The sequence below is a fragment of the Canis lupus genome, chromosome 2 (genome assembly GCF_011100685.1).
Source record: "Canis lupus familiaris isolate Mischka breed German Shepherd chromosome 2, alternate assembly UU_Cfam_GSD_1.0, whole genome shotgun sequence".
Taxonomy (NCBI): Eukaryota; Metazoa; Chordata; class Mammalia; order Carnivora; family Canidae; genus Canis; species Canis lupus.
Genome location: NC_049223.1, coordinates 29550123 through 29564254, shown reverse-complemented (window position 1 = coordinate 29564254; position 14132 = coordinate 29550123). Strand labels below are relative to the sequence as shown.

Genomic DNA, 14132 nt, shown 5'->3' with positions numbered 1-14132 from the left:
AGCAGTAAGCAGAAAATGAGGCATGGGCATCAGACATATATTCCCTAGAGAAGCTTGACAGAGAGGAAAAATGTGAGGATCCAGGATCAAGTCCCGCATTGAGCTCCTACGAAGAGCCTGCTTCTCCCTCTGCCTGTGTTGTGGCTCTGCCTTTCTCTCTCTCTTTGTGTCTCTCATAAATAAATAAATAAATAAATAAATAAATAAATAAATAAATAAATAAATAAATCTTAAAAAGAAATAGGACACTCAACTTTTATGCCTTCAGCCAAGGCTTTAGTGGCAATTCCCCTCAGATGTCTACCTGAACCAAAAGCCCTGACCATGTTGAGGCCAAGAGAGTACAAATGGAGGACTGCAGGGTAAACACCGGAGCTGAATGAGGCACTTGGAAACTACCATTAGCTCAAGAGCAACCCCCAAGCCCAAGTGAGCACCTTTGTAGTGTCTAGTTCTCCCTGAATCTAATGATTAGTCAGGTAAAACATCATGGATAATAAAAATGTGACTGATGGTTTTAATGCATTTATAGCTATGTGTTTCCATTCTAAGTTATAACTTGTTTGAAAGTGGTATAGTTTAATACCAAAAATGAATTCCGTTAAGTGTTTTTTAAGCTTCAAACTCTTAGGTCATGCCCCCTCCAACCCCTAGAGCTTCTGTAGTGAAGCTCAAGAATCTGCATTTTTAAAAAATTTTTATTTTTTAAATTTTTTTAAGTAATCTCTACACCCAACACGGGGTTTGAACTTACAACCCTAAGATCAAGAGTCGGACACCACCCACTGACCAGCCAGGTGCCCAAGAATCTGCATTTTTTTCCTAAATGTCTCTACTGGTTCTGATGCAGGGCTCTGTTGGCTACACTTCAAGAACATCTTTTCAAGGACGGGGGTGGTGAGAGAGATCCCTTTCACCTTCTGACCCATAGGAACACAGATGCACATTTTTGAAAGACCCAAGAATATTCTTGTTTTTGTTTGTATAAAAAGCAAGCTGAGACTGTAAGGCCTACATTTGGAAGAAAGAAAAGAATGATACTGAACATGTTCATTATTTAATCAATGTACAAAACATAGCCATGGGGGAAATAACATTATTATGTGCTGTTTTATACTTCAGGAAAGGAAAAGCAAAAGCACTGACTTGAGGGTTTCATCGTCTTTTGTTGAAAAAGCAAAGAATAAAGCTAGGTTTCCATTTGGAGAAAAAGAAAAAAACAAAAAAGAAACATGGACAGGATCCAGAAGCTCAAAGGACCCCAAACGTAGGAGGTTCACAGGTAGTTGCGCTGAACTAGCAGACAAGGAAATCCGAGCTCAGTGTTGATACTGACCTATTCAATGTAGTGTGGAGCTTAGGGGCTTGCTTGATTTGGTTTCCAGTTTCTTCCAATCAGGGAAACTCTACCCACCAAGAATAGATAATGTCTTGAAAAGAAAGCATGACACTTCAACCTAACACTCATTCTCCCTGACCACGTTTACATCAGAAACTTCGCCCCATTTCTTCATAATCCTTCTCCAGGGCAGCCAAGTCTTCCCGGGCCTCTGAGAACTCGTCTTCCTCCATGCCTTCTCTGGTGTACCAATGCAGAAATGCCCTCTTGGCATACATGAGGTCAAACTTGTGGTCCAGGCGGGCCCAGGCCTCCACGACAGCCGTGTTATTGCTCAGCATGCACACAGCCCGCTGGACCTTGGCCAGGTCCCCTCCTGGCATCACCGTGGGTGGCTGGCTGTTGATGCCTACCTTGAAACCAGTTGGACACCAGTCTACAAACTGCACAGAGTTCCTGGACTTCATGGCTGCAATGGCTGAATTCACATCTTTGGGGACCACGTCCCCTCTGTAGAGGAGACAGCAGGCCATGTACTTCCCCAGGCGAGGGTTGCACTTGACCAGCTGGTTGGAGAAGTCAAAGCAAGCAGCAGTGATGTCGCACACAGAGAGCTCCTCACGGTAGGCACTCTCAGCGGATATGATGGGGGCAAAGGTTGTCGTGGGGAAATGTATTCTCGGATAAGGAACCAGGTTGGTCTGGAATTCAATGAGGTCCACATTCAAGGGCCCTTCAAACCTGAGGGAAGTAGTGATGGAAGACACTGCCTGACCTATGAGCCTATTAATGCTGGCGTAAGAGGGACACTCGACACCAAGTTTATGGTGGCAGATGTCATAGATGGCCTCATTGTCCACCAAGAAGGTACAGTCCGAGTGCTCTATGGTGGAATGCGTGGTGAGGATGGAGTTGTAGGGCTCCACTATGGCAGTGGAGATCCTAGGGGCTGGATACACAGAGAACTCCAGTTTCGTCTTCCTGCTGTATTCCATCGAGAGCTTCTCCATTAGGAGGGATGTAAATCCGGACCCCGTGCCTCCTCCACAGCTTCGGAAAACCAAAAATCCCTGAAGTCCACTGCACTGCTCTGTCTGGGGAGGTGAGAGGAGATGTGAGAACTGGGTCAAATGAACCTAGGAGCAGTGGTAGTGGGAGGTCAACAAGTTCCCCCCCAAACAAACAAAACCTTCAGAAAGGACGGGTGTACCATTATTAACACCATCATAACACACGCAAGTGGTTGGTTACCTCTGGGGGTTGGGGGGGGCACTTTAGAATTTCACTCTAAGCAAAGCAGAAATATTCAGCTGTCTGTAGCTGCCCTCCCCAAGTTTATCTGCATGTGACCTAAAGCAAGATCTTTCTCAGTAATGAAGAAAGCAAAATCGCAAACTATTGAAGCAACCTATCCCCCTACTTTCCTCCCCAACCCCCGGCCCGGGAGATGAAGTACCTATCGCTTCTATGTCCAATCTACTCTGGGCTAAAAGACATCGGGTTCCTTGAGGATTACACCAGACACCGAAATAAGCACTAGACAAAAGGGCCTCCAAAGGCAGGTCCTTAAAGAAGAATTAACGGTCAGTAACTACAGTAACCAATCTCCAGGTAGGATGTGCCTCCTGTTGACTTCATGAATAATGGATACTACTGGAAAAGGACCAGGTTCAGGATGCTCTCTCTGGAAGCCTGTGCTGACAAGGTGAGCCATGAGGAGTTGCAGAAACAAGAGTAGAGGAGGGGGCTAGTCATTATAAAGCAGGTCATCCTGCCATTTGTGGCAGCGTAGGTGGACCTTAAGGGCATTATCCCAAGTGAGAGACATCAGATGCAGAAAGACAAATACTATATCATCCCATTCACATATGCGGAGTCTAAAAATGTCAAACTCATAGAATCGGAAAGTGGAACGGTATCTGGCAGGGGCTGTAGGTCAAAGGACACAAACCTCCTGTTAGAAGATGAGTAAGTTCTGGGGATCTAGTGGACAATGTGGTGACTTTGGTGAACACCATGTTGTACGCCTGAAAGTTGGTAAGAGAGTGGATCTTGAATGTTCTCATGCCCCTCCCCCACACACACACATTGACTGTACTGTGGCAATCACTGCGCCATAGATGTGTATCAACTCATCACGTTGTACACCTTAAATTTACAGGGTTGGGTGTCAGTTATCTCAATAAAACAGTGAAAAAAAACCCAAAATATTTCCTCATAAGTCTAAAAAGAGAGTAGGTGGGGCTGCAGTAAGGGTAAAGGTTTCTTTCGCCCTTCCTACAGGACAGAGCCTAACCAAGGCCAACAGCAGGATGCTTCCCAGCTTTGAGCATCTGCGGAAGAGGCCACAGTGGTGATGCAGGTGGGAGGATGCGCTGGTGCTGTTGGGAGGGCAGGTCCCAGGCCTTGGGGTCCTGCACCCGCTGGGGAGAAAGGGGGCCACTTGCCAGCTTTCGGATCCTCTCTAGCACAAGATCGATGATCCCTGACCCCACGGAGTAGCGACCGCGGGCATAGTTGTTTGCAGCGTCTTCCTTCCCACTGACCAGCTGTTCTGGGTGGAAGAGCGCACGGCGCGGGCCAGCTCGAATGCCATCTGCAGGAGGGGACAGGAGGTCAGTGCTCCATCCATTCGGCTGCCACCCCTTCACCAATTCCTGCACAGCCCAGCACCCTGCCCACACATCCCCAGTGTTGCGGTGAAACAAGGGCTTTACACCACTGGACTGGCCTCCCTAGTCTACAAACAGGGTCATCGCTTCCAGATAGATTGAAAGTCCATCCTCCCATCCTATACCCTTTATTAGTTTCTTGTGGCTTCTGTAACAAATTACAACAAACTTGGCGGCTTAAAGCAAGAGGAATATTTTCTCTCACAGTTCAGGAGGCCCTAAGTCCAAAAATCAAAGTGTTAGCAATGCTGCTTCCTCCAGGGGTCCCAAGGAGAAGCTGTTTCACTCCCCTCTCCTGGCTTCCTCCTGCTGGACATTTGGGGAGCTCCTCGGCTTGGGGCTGCACCACTCCTGCCTCCATCATGCATGTCCGCTCCCCCTGCCTGTGGCCCCTCTTCTCACAAAGACACAGACTACTAGAGTTAGGGCCGACCCCAACCCAGTAGGACCTCAACCTCATATACCCACTGAGACCTTATTTCCAATAAAGTCACATTCTGAGGTTCTAGGTGCACACAGATCCCATCATGCACACTGTGACACTCTGGCATTCTAAGGCGAGTATTTCTATCTACAAATAGCCAACTGAGTGCCAGAAAAGTGGGGAAAAGTAGACCGACCTCAATTATTAGGAGTATGCTTTAGCAGAGAAGGTGTGACCAGCTCCCACGCCCACCCAACTCGAAAGCAGTTGATATAAACACAACCAAAACTCTTTCCTTCATTCTAAAACCATTCCAGCTGCCTTTGGACAAGATCAGCTGCTTTCACCACTTCCAAGGCTAGATTATAAAAATGCCATGGACTTCAGCTTTGTGCTCATGAGATGCTTGCTCTTAGAGCCGAGCGGCCACACCATGCTTCTGGACAAGATACTACAAAGTCTGCCATTAATAATCATAAAATTGTACTGATTTCCCCACAATTAGAAGATGTGTTTGGCTCCTTGTCTCTTTGGAATCATGCTCAGGTAATGCCAACTTTCAGATTCTTTGTTGGAACCCTCTAGCAACTGGTCTTCAAATTCAAGAAAAGATTTAATCTTCTGTCACAACAAATGTGTGTGGAGAAACTAACAAGGTTTGAATTTGTTTCATCACACAAAAAAAGAAGACTACACTAGTACTCCCTTAGGGTATATTTCATGCCGATCACCTTAGGTGGTCATGAGCGAACTTCTAGATTTAAAAAAAAAGTCCCTATGATCCTATTCAGATAGATTCATGTAACCTAGTGATCCCATCCACTGGTACTGGATTTGTTAGCTTTGATTGTGGACCTGGTTAAGTACCGTTGAATGCGAGTCTTATGTTACCTATAACAGTGGGCTCCAGATCCATGAAGAGTGCTCGGGGCACGTGCTTCCCAGTGCTCGTCTCACAAAAGAAGGTATTGAAAGATGCATCTATATGCTCCATGTTAGCATTTTCCAGCTGATCCTTTTTACTGTTGAGAACAACACCATCTGGCTGGATTCCATGTTCCAGGCAATAGAGTTCCCAGCAAGCATCCCCAATCTGGATGCCAGCTTGGCCAATGTGGATGGAAAGGCACTCCCTCTGAAATAAGCCACAGGAAGTTAGAACTAAATAGTCTTCTTAGATAACATGAGCTTGCTCACTCAGTAATTCTGCTCACAAGCAATAGAAAGCAAGCTAGCATAAGCCAATAAGAGAAATGTACGATAAGGCTAATTAATAGTATCTCATAGAAATAAAAAACCAGGTACAGGTATGTTTTAAGAATAATTGAACCAAAAACTCCAACCTTACTGAAAGATTTCTTTCAACAACATAACTTAAGTATTTATTGTGTAACAGGCCAAGAGTGAGGTAGAAATATATATACATAATATACTATATATGTATGAAATCAAGCTGCCTCACCTAGAAAAATATCAGGTAGTTACTAGAAAGGGATAAAACCAAAGATAAATGTATAATCTTGATATATATTAAAACCCATAGCACTTAAATTGAAGATGTTACCTTTTCATATATTGAGATTTTATATTACTATTCATATGTGCTCTAAATAAGGAAGGATGGAACATGAGAGACTCGTAACTCTGGGAAACGAACTGGGGGGGTGGAAGGGGAGGTGGGCGGGGGGTGGGGGTGACTGGGTGACGGGCACTGAGGGGGGCACTTGATGGGATGAGCACTGGGGGTTATTCTATATGTTAGCAAATTGAACACCAATAAAAAATAAATTTATATTAAATAAATAAAAAAGGAAGGAAGGAAGGATGTTCTAATCATAAAAGTAGTGGAAAATTTACCAAGGAAATGTGTAATAGATTTAACAACCCAAAGTTGTAAAATCGCAATACTGTAATAAACAAATAAGAATAATGATGTATATAAAGTGAGTTATGTATAGTCCTTCATATTAAGGTCTATCAATAAGGCAATTTTATATATATTAATTTTTAAAAATGCTTGAGGGGCACCTAGCTGGCTCTGTTGGTAGAGCATGCTACTCTTGATGTCAGGATTGTAAGTTCAAGCCCCATGTTGAGTATAGAAATTACCTAAAAATAAAATCTTTAAAAACCCAACCGTATACTTGAAATATCTAGTAGATAAATAGGCAAGTAACATACACAAATGAATTATTTTGAAAAAGAATCTAAAATGCAAAGATTTAGGCACAATGGCATTCACAGCATTATTGTTTATAAGAGTGAGAAGCAAGAACCAATCTACATTCATTCATTGTTGGGCATTTGAAGAACAGTTAGGCAACCCTTAAAAGTTTACCCTCCAGATTTTATGACATGGGAAAAGCTTATGAAAAAAGATGAAGTAAAAGGTATGTAAGTCACATAATTATATATTAAATGAAATATCAAATATATTAAAAATAAGCATAGAAAAAGATCTTTAAAGTACATCAAATATTAACTTCAGTTCTATCTGGACAGTGATCTTTTTCCTGGTTTAAACTCTACTGTTTTCCATCACTGTCATCAGCCTCCACTCTCCCATCCCACGTTTAAATCACCATTCATATCTTTTTTTTTTTAATTCACGAGACACAGAGAGAGAGAGAGAAAGGAGAGACACAGGCAGAGGGAGAAGCAGGCTCCCTGTGGGGACCCCGAAGTGGGACTCCATCCCAGGACCTCAGGATCACGACCTGATTCTCAACCACTGAACCACCCAGGCATCCCCACATCTCTCTTCTTAAAGACCAACAAGTTTGGGTCATTTAAACAGACACAAATATCTACTCAACTAAGAGAAGTAAAGAAAAGGTTAAATCCTTAAAAAACATAAGAACAGCAATCGCCAATTCGAATGTGGTTGGGTTTTGGTTGCCAGCGGGCGTAGGACAGGTGTATGCAGGGGGGCTCACGGGGCGAGCAGCGTGTTCTCCGCATCACTGGGACCCTTCCAGCTGTTAGCCTGTGAGCCGGTGGGCAGCCCTGCCCTCGTACAGGCTGCTCTTTTCCTGGACAAGGTCTGAGATTCAACTACGAAAAGACCACTAGTCCAGGGAGGGAAGGAGGGAGGGAGCTCTGGCCAGTCACAGCCCTGCAATGCGACTTGGATTCTGTTCTTGCTCCGCTGCATCAAGCCCTTATATCTCATCTCCTTGATTCGCCAGGCCTAACACAGCCCTCTTTGCTTTATGAGGAATGCAAATTCACCACCTGAGTAGAATTTCCTCCTATTTCCTTCCCGTGTAACTATGGGTCTCTCATGACAAAGGCGGCAAATTTGTCTCATGACAAATTTCTCAATTCAGAAAGCACCTCGCTTAGCATCAACCAGTGTTCCAACCTCTGTCCGGCACAGGAAAAAAAAAATCAAACATGTTCCAGCATAATAAACAGGCTTCTAACACACTTGTCTGCAAAGCATGCTTTTATTCCTCCCACACCTGCTGGACTGCAAATGATCTCAGTACATCAGATACTGTAATCAGATCAAAACTCCCTAGATTTAGGTAAAAATGCTGAAGGGGGGAGCATTTCAAGATTTTCACATCATTTAAGCTACTTACACCTCAATTTCTCTCTGTCCTTTCTGAACAAGCCAGGAATACTTGGCCCAAGAAGGATCGATCACACCCTTCCTGGTTTGAGAAGCAGCTGAGTTTATAACACGACTGTGTCCCAGAGGACAGAAGGTAATCTTCACCTTCCTCTCTTAGCCGGTCCCTCCTTTGCAAACTATCTGTTAAATATTGTCCCTCCTTTGCAAACTATCTGTTAAATATTAGTCACACTATAAAGTAAGATTGTAAACTGCGCATTCTGTATCAATATTATAAATCGCAGCATGTTAGCTGCAGCAAGGTCAATCTGAATTACTAGGAAGGCATCATTTTCTAATTAACGTTTTATTTTGAGATAAGGAGAAGTCGTAGATTCCTAGATTCAGATGCGGTCCTAAAAAAGGGTAGGTATCTTGCAAGACGCTACAGAACAGTTTCACACCCAGGATACCGAAGTTGATTCAGTGAAGACGGGGAACAACATTTCCCTGACTGCAGGGACCCCTCTTGTAGGAAGGAATCATTTTTTTCAGAGCAGAACAGCTTCAGCATCCTTAAAATGTTGGGGAGAGAAAGTCCAAGGGGGATGAGAACATCAAAGATGAGAAAGCACTATGAAAGGCAACTTCCATTTAAGAATTTAAAATTCTAAGATACCAAAAATTACTGTGACAGACACATAAGACATTAAAGGAAAAGTGGATCTTAAGAGAGGATCCCCAAAGAGGAATTACCGTAAGTAACTAAGTTTCCTGTTGTCTCCTAAGAAGGAAACTCGAGAGGATGTCCCTGCACTTTACCCTGCCATGCATTTATGAGCTTTAGCAACAATGACCCGGGTCTGAAGTCCCCAGAAACTCTACAAGCGTAACTAAAAGTGAAGCAATGGATTTCTACAGAAAAAAAAAAAAAAAAATCAGCACAGCAGGTCTACGACAAATGTAGACCTAAGGGAAAGAGAGGTTCTTGTTTCAACACTTGAGTTAAAAGCAGTGGAGCACTACACACCCACCAAGTTTTCCCCCAAAGCCGCAAAACTACAGCTGGACGGACGAGAGCTTATCCAAATCTTGATAGAAACAAATGCCCCCTTGCCGATTTCTTCTCTGGAGTAAGAATTTATGAAGGGCGGGTTAGTGGGAGAGGACCAAATCTGGGGAGTACCCTCAGCTAGGGCTAGGGCGCTGCCAGCTGGGGACACAGCCACTTACCATGCTGATCCGGAGATGCCCCCACCGGGCCGGCAAGGACGAGTGAGCGGGGCCCAGGCCGACTTTATCACATCTATCACAGGGCAGGAAATGACTCCACCTGAGGGCAGAGGCACCTGCTTCACTTAAAGCTGTACACGCCCCTCTGCGCTGCTCTCTGTCCCCCAGGGGACCTGAACCCCCCTCCCCCCGGGAGAGTCTGTGCACGGCCACCGGTGGAGCTTACCCAAATCTACTTCCACCTTAAACTCATTTTTTGTTGCTGTTAAAAATAACAAATGTCTCCTTCCAAACATCCTCCTGTATTAAGACTATGTCAATTATATGGTCTCATTCATTCGGGGAATATAAAAAATAGTGAAAGGGAAGAAAGGGGAAAGGAGAAAAAATGTGTGGGAAATATCAGAAAGGGAGACAGAACATGAGAGACTCCTAACTCTGGGAAACGAACTAGGGGTGGTGGAAGGGGAGGAGGGCGGGGGGTTGGGGTGACAGGCACTGAGGGGGGCGCTTGATGGGATGAGCACTGGGGGTTATTCTATATGTTGGCAAATTGAACACCAATAAAAAATAAATTTATAAATTAAAAAAAAAAGAATAAAAAAGACTGTGTCAAGCATGGAAAGGGAAGGAGTAAAATTTGCTGCTGCAGCAAATAACTTTCTCTAGTGCATCAGTATTACCTGAGTATCTTCTCTTTAAATAAGACTCAAACAACCCCCGGGGGGCAGAGAGCAAACGGAGAAAGTGTCTTTTTACCTCCCACCTCCTACTCCTGCACCTTGATCACCAGCACTTCCAAATGTATGGCGATTTTCTGTGTGTTTATTATTACTAATTTTATTATTTATTCTATTTTAAATTATGGTATGGTCATACGCAATATACACGGATGCCGTGATTTTTGATTATTCAAACTAAGATCAGAGAACAGACTCTAAACGATTTCTCTCTATATGTATTTGTCAAGACAACCTCTATGTTCTGCTATGTGGTCAAGTTTTGAAAATGTTCTATGAATGCTTGAAAAGAATGTACATTCTGTAGTTTGTTGGATGCAACGTTTTTATATACATATTTCAAACTGATTCACTATGTAGTCTAAATTTTGAGTATTGGTTACTTCTAAAGATGTGTTAAATTTTTCCGTTATGATTGTTGATTTGTCTATTGTTTCTCTTTCTGACAGTTTTTGCTTTATATATTTTGAGGCTATGTTAAGAACATGTGAACTTTAAATTATTATATTTTCTGTGGAATTGAAATATTCTATTATTTTTAAATGGCTATATTGGGGCACCTGGGTGGCTCAATTGGTTAAGCGTCTGCGTTCAGCTCAGGTCATGATACCAGGGTCCTGGGATCAACTTCCTCATTAGGCTCCCTGCTCAGCTCTATCCTTCTCCCCTGCTCGTGTTCTCTCTCTCTCAAATAAATAAATACAATTAATAAAATAAAATAAAATAAAATAAAATAAAATAGATAAAATAAAATAACTATATCTATGAGTGATTTTGCCTTAACATCTTTATTATTGAATATTAATGTTGCTACTTTAATGCAGTTTTCTTAGTATCTGAATGATGTCTTTTCCAGCATTTTACATTCTTAAGAATTTAAGAACCCTTCAGTATTGTCATATTTTTGATGTGTCCTTTGTAGGCATAACTGAGTTTTTTCCAATTTATCTTTTAATAGAATAATTTGGTCTCATTACATTTAATGCAACAACTAACATAGATGGGTTTAGATATTTGTGCTTTTATCTTATTTCCTCTTATTTTTTTTAATTTTTAAAAAGATTTTATTTATTTATTTGAGAGAGACACAGTGTAAGAGGGGGCACAAGAGAGAGCAGGAGCAGGGGGAGGAGCAGACTCCCCGCTGAGCAGGGAGCCCAATGCGGAACTCGATCCCAGGACCCTGGGACCATGACCTGAGCCAAAGGCAGGTGCTTAATGGACTGAGCTCCCAGGTGCACCACTTTTATCTTATTTCTGCCTGTTCCCATGTTCCAGGTTATTTTTTTACATCCTTTCTTTTGCACCAATGAAATGTATTTAAGCCTGCAGGGCATTATTGTTGTTGTTGTTTTATAAAATCAATGTTTGTTTTAGATTTACCCACGTTACAGCTTTTTTTGCTTTTCATTCCTTCTCCCATTTCAGAACTTACTTTTTTTTCCTTTTTACTTCTTCTGCCTGAAGTAAATCCTTCAGAATTTCCTTGAGTGACATCTTTCAGTTACTTTTTTTTTTTTTTTTTTTTTTTTGCTTTTGTCTGAAATGCCTTACTTTCACCCATCTTCCTGAAAGTTATTTCAGCAGGTAAGGAATTCTATGGCAACATTTCTCCCTGAGTCCACTGGCTTCTGGCTTCTGTTCCTGACTACGAGAAGCTATTGGTATAAATATTGTTCCTTTTAAGGTCTCTTTGGCTGCTTTAGGACCTTTTTCCCTTTTTTTTTTTGAGGTTGAGATGACATTTATACAACATAAATTAACCATTTTAAATTGTCCAACTCAGTGGTGTTTAGCACATTCCCAGTGTTGTGCAACTATAACTTGTATCAAGTTCCAAAGAATTTGCATCACCCCAAGAAAGACCCCATACCTGATAAGCTGTCACTCCCCACCTTCCACCTCTCAACTCCTGACAACCATTAATTGACGTCATCTCTATGGATTTACCTATTCTGGATATTTCATGCAGATGCAATCATACAATATATGTGACCTTTCGTGTCTGGCTTCTTCTTCTTGGCATAGTATTTTGGGGGTTCATCCACCCTGTAGCACGCGTCAGAATTTCCTTTCTTTTTATGGCTAACATTCCTTTGTCTGTACATATCACATTTTTAAATTTTATTTCAATTCAATTAATTAACATAATGTATTATTGGTTCCAGAGGTAGAGTTCAGTATTCATCAGTCTTACATTACACCCAGTGCTCATCACCACGTGTCCTCCTTAATGCCCGCCACCCAGTTGTCCCATCCCCCCATCCTCCTCCCCTCCAGAGATCCTCATTTGTTTCCCAAACTTAAGAGTCTCTTACGGTTTGTCTCTCTCTGATTTAAACTTGTTTTATTTTTTTCCTCTCTTCTCCTGTGATCCTGTTTTGTTTCTTAAGTTCTATACATGAGTGAGATCATTTGATAATTGTCTTTTTCTGACTGATTTATTTTGCTCATCATAGTATCTTCCAGTTCCATCCACGTTGTTGCAAATGGCAAGACTGATTGACTGATTGATTTTTTTTTTGCTGCTTTAGAATTCATCTTTGTAAAAAAAAAAAAAAGGAATTCATCTTTGTGTTCAGTTTCTTTAGTTTTACCATACGTGTCTTTTTTGCATATTTTTTATAATGTGTCTTTATGTGGATTTCTTTATTTGTCTAGCATTGGATTTGTTGGGCTTAATGATATGTAGATCCATGTCTTTCTTAAGTTTTAGAGAGTTCTCAGCCATTACCTTTTTGAATATTGCTTTCCTCTCATTTTCTCTTTCCTCTTCCTTTTGGTCGACATTTTTACTGTAGCTGGTACATCTCTGAACACCTTGTATTTGCAATCTCTTTGTACCCCTGTGCCACATCCTGCTTAATTTCTACGGCTATCTTCCTCTTCATCCATTGCTTTTCTTTGGCTTCGCCTAATCTTTTTTAAAAGTCACATACTGAGTTGTTAATTGTAATTATATATGTTTTCGCTTTTAGAAGTTTTTTTTCTAAATCTGCTACATCCAGCTTTTTATAAATAAATAAATAAATATTTTATTTATTTGAGATAGAGCAAGAGAAAGAGAGAACGAGCGGGGTGGGGAGCAGAGGGAGAGGGAGAAGCAGAATTCCCACTGAGCAGGGAGCCTGACTTAAGACTCAATCCCAGGACCCTGAGATCATGACTTGAGCCAAAGGCAGACACTTAACCAACTGGGCCACCCAGGAGCCCCTCCAGCTTTTTTCTCTTTTTGTAATTGACTCTTTCCCAGTGATATTTTCCATCTTGTCTTCTATACATTTAGACACAGTAACTGTAAATGTTTCCTAATCTGTCTGATTATTCCATGAAACAAACATCCTTCTGGTCTGTTTCCTCTGTCAGTTTTTTTTTTTTTTCTGATTCTTCCCAACAGTGGCTTTTCCCCCCTTATGTGTGAGCTTCTGATTTTCTTCAAAAACTTACATGAAGAGCATCTTTGAGGTCTGAGATGAACATGTTTCTCCAGAGATGATTTGCGTTTGCTTCTGCAAGGCACCTAGGGGATTTATCTGTTTACACTGATTCACTGAAGTTTTCTTTTTCAGACCATCCAAGTGAATGATTTTAGGTTCCCTTTTGGTCTAGGGCCAGCTTGTGGTTATAACTTCTGAGATGCAATCCCTCCCAACATCCTGCTCTGCTCAATGCCAGGAAAAAGCTTTGTCATTTCTTGAGTGTTGAAAACTAGAGCCGGCTTACCCTTATTCTAAAAGTATTTTGGGATTTGAACTTTTTGGAGAAGGATCTCCTATGAAACTATCTTGGGTTGGGGTCCTCTTCCTTGTGCCCACTGAGTCCATGAAAGCTGATGCTTCCCGGTTTGGCACCCTTAGCACAAAAGCAAGTTTCTGGCCTCCACCACCTCTCTCATTTCCTCAGGAATTGGCCTATCTTATTCATGAGTCCTTTCAATATATTCTTTTGTGTGTTTGTTGGCGTTTTTAGTTTCACTTAGTGGTCAAAAGGGTCCAAATAACTTATCCCATCTTATTACTGGAGCTGGAACTGTTTTTTCTTAGGATTTTATTTATTTATTCATGAAAGACATAGAGAGAGAGGCAGAGACACAGGTAGAGGGAGAAGCAGGCTCCCTGCAGGGAGCCTGATGTGGGACTAGATCCCGGGACCCCAGGATCATGAC

The 14132-nt window shown here is 42.1% G+C and overlaps 1 protein-coding gene across 1 annotated transcript; it reads right to left on the bottom strand.

Annotated features, from left to right (window-relative positions):
• Window positions 1–1065: 1065 nt before the first annotated feature.
• Window positions 1066–9303, bottom strand: TUBAL3 (tubulin alpha like 3). Its single transcript, XM_038529612.1, has 4 exons — window positions 9228–9303; window positions 5327–5570; window positions 3783–3935; window positions 1066–2429 (listed from the first exon to the last, which is right to left on the bottom strand). The coding sequence occupies exons 1-4, from the start codon at window positions 9228–9230 to the stop codon at window positions 1489–1491; spliced, it is 1341 nt and encodes a 446-aa protein (XP_038385540.1). The 5' UTR covers window positions 9231–9303; the 3' UTR covers window positions 1066–1488.
• Between the last annotated feature and the right edge of the window lie 4829 nt (window positions 9304–14132).

Bases quoted from the DNA above. Each gene is read 5' to 3' on its own strand.
- TUBAL3 (XM_038529612.1), bottom strand. The intron at 3,936-5,326 runs GTAACATAAGAC...CCCCTCCTGCAG, and splicing joins TCTGGAGCCCACTGTTATAG to ATGGCATTCGAGCTGGCCCG. The intron at 2,430-3,782 runs GTGGCCCCCTTT...CTCCCCAGACAG, and splicing joins GAGGATCCGAAAGCTGGCAA to AGCAGTGCAGTGGACTTCAG.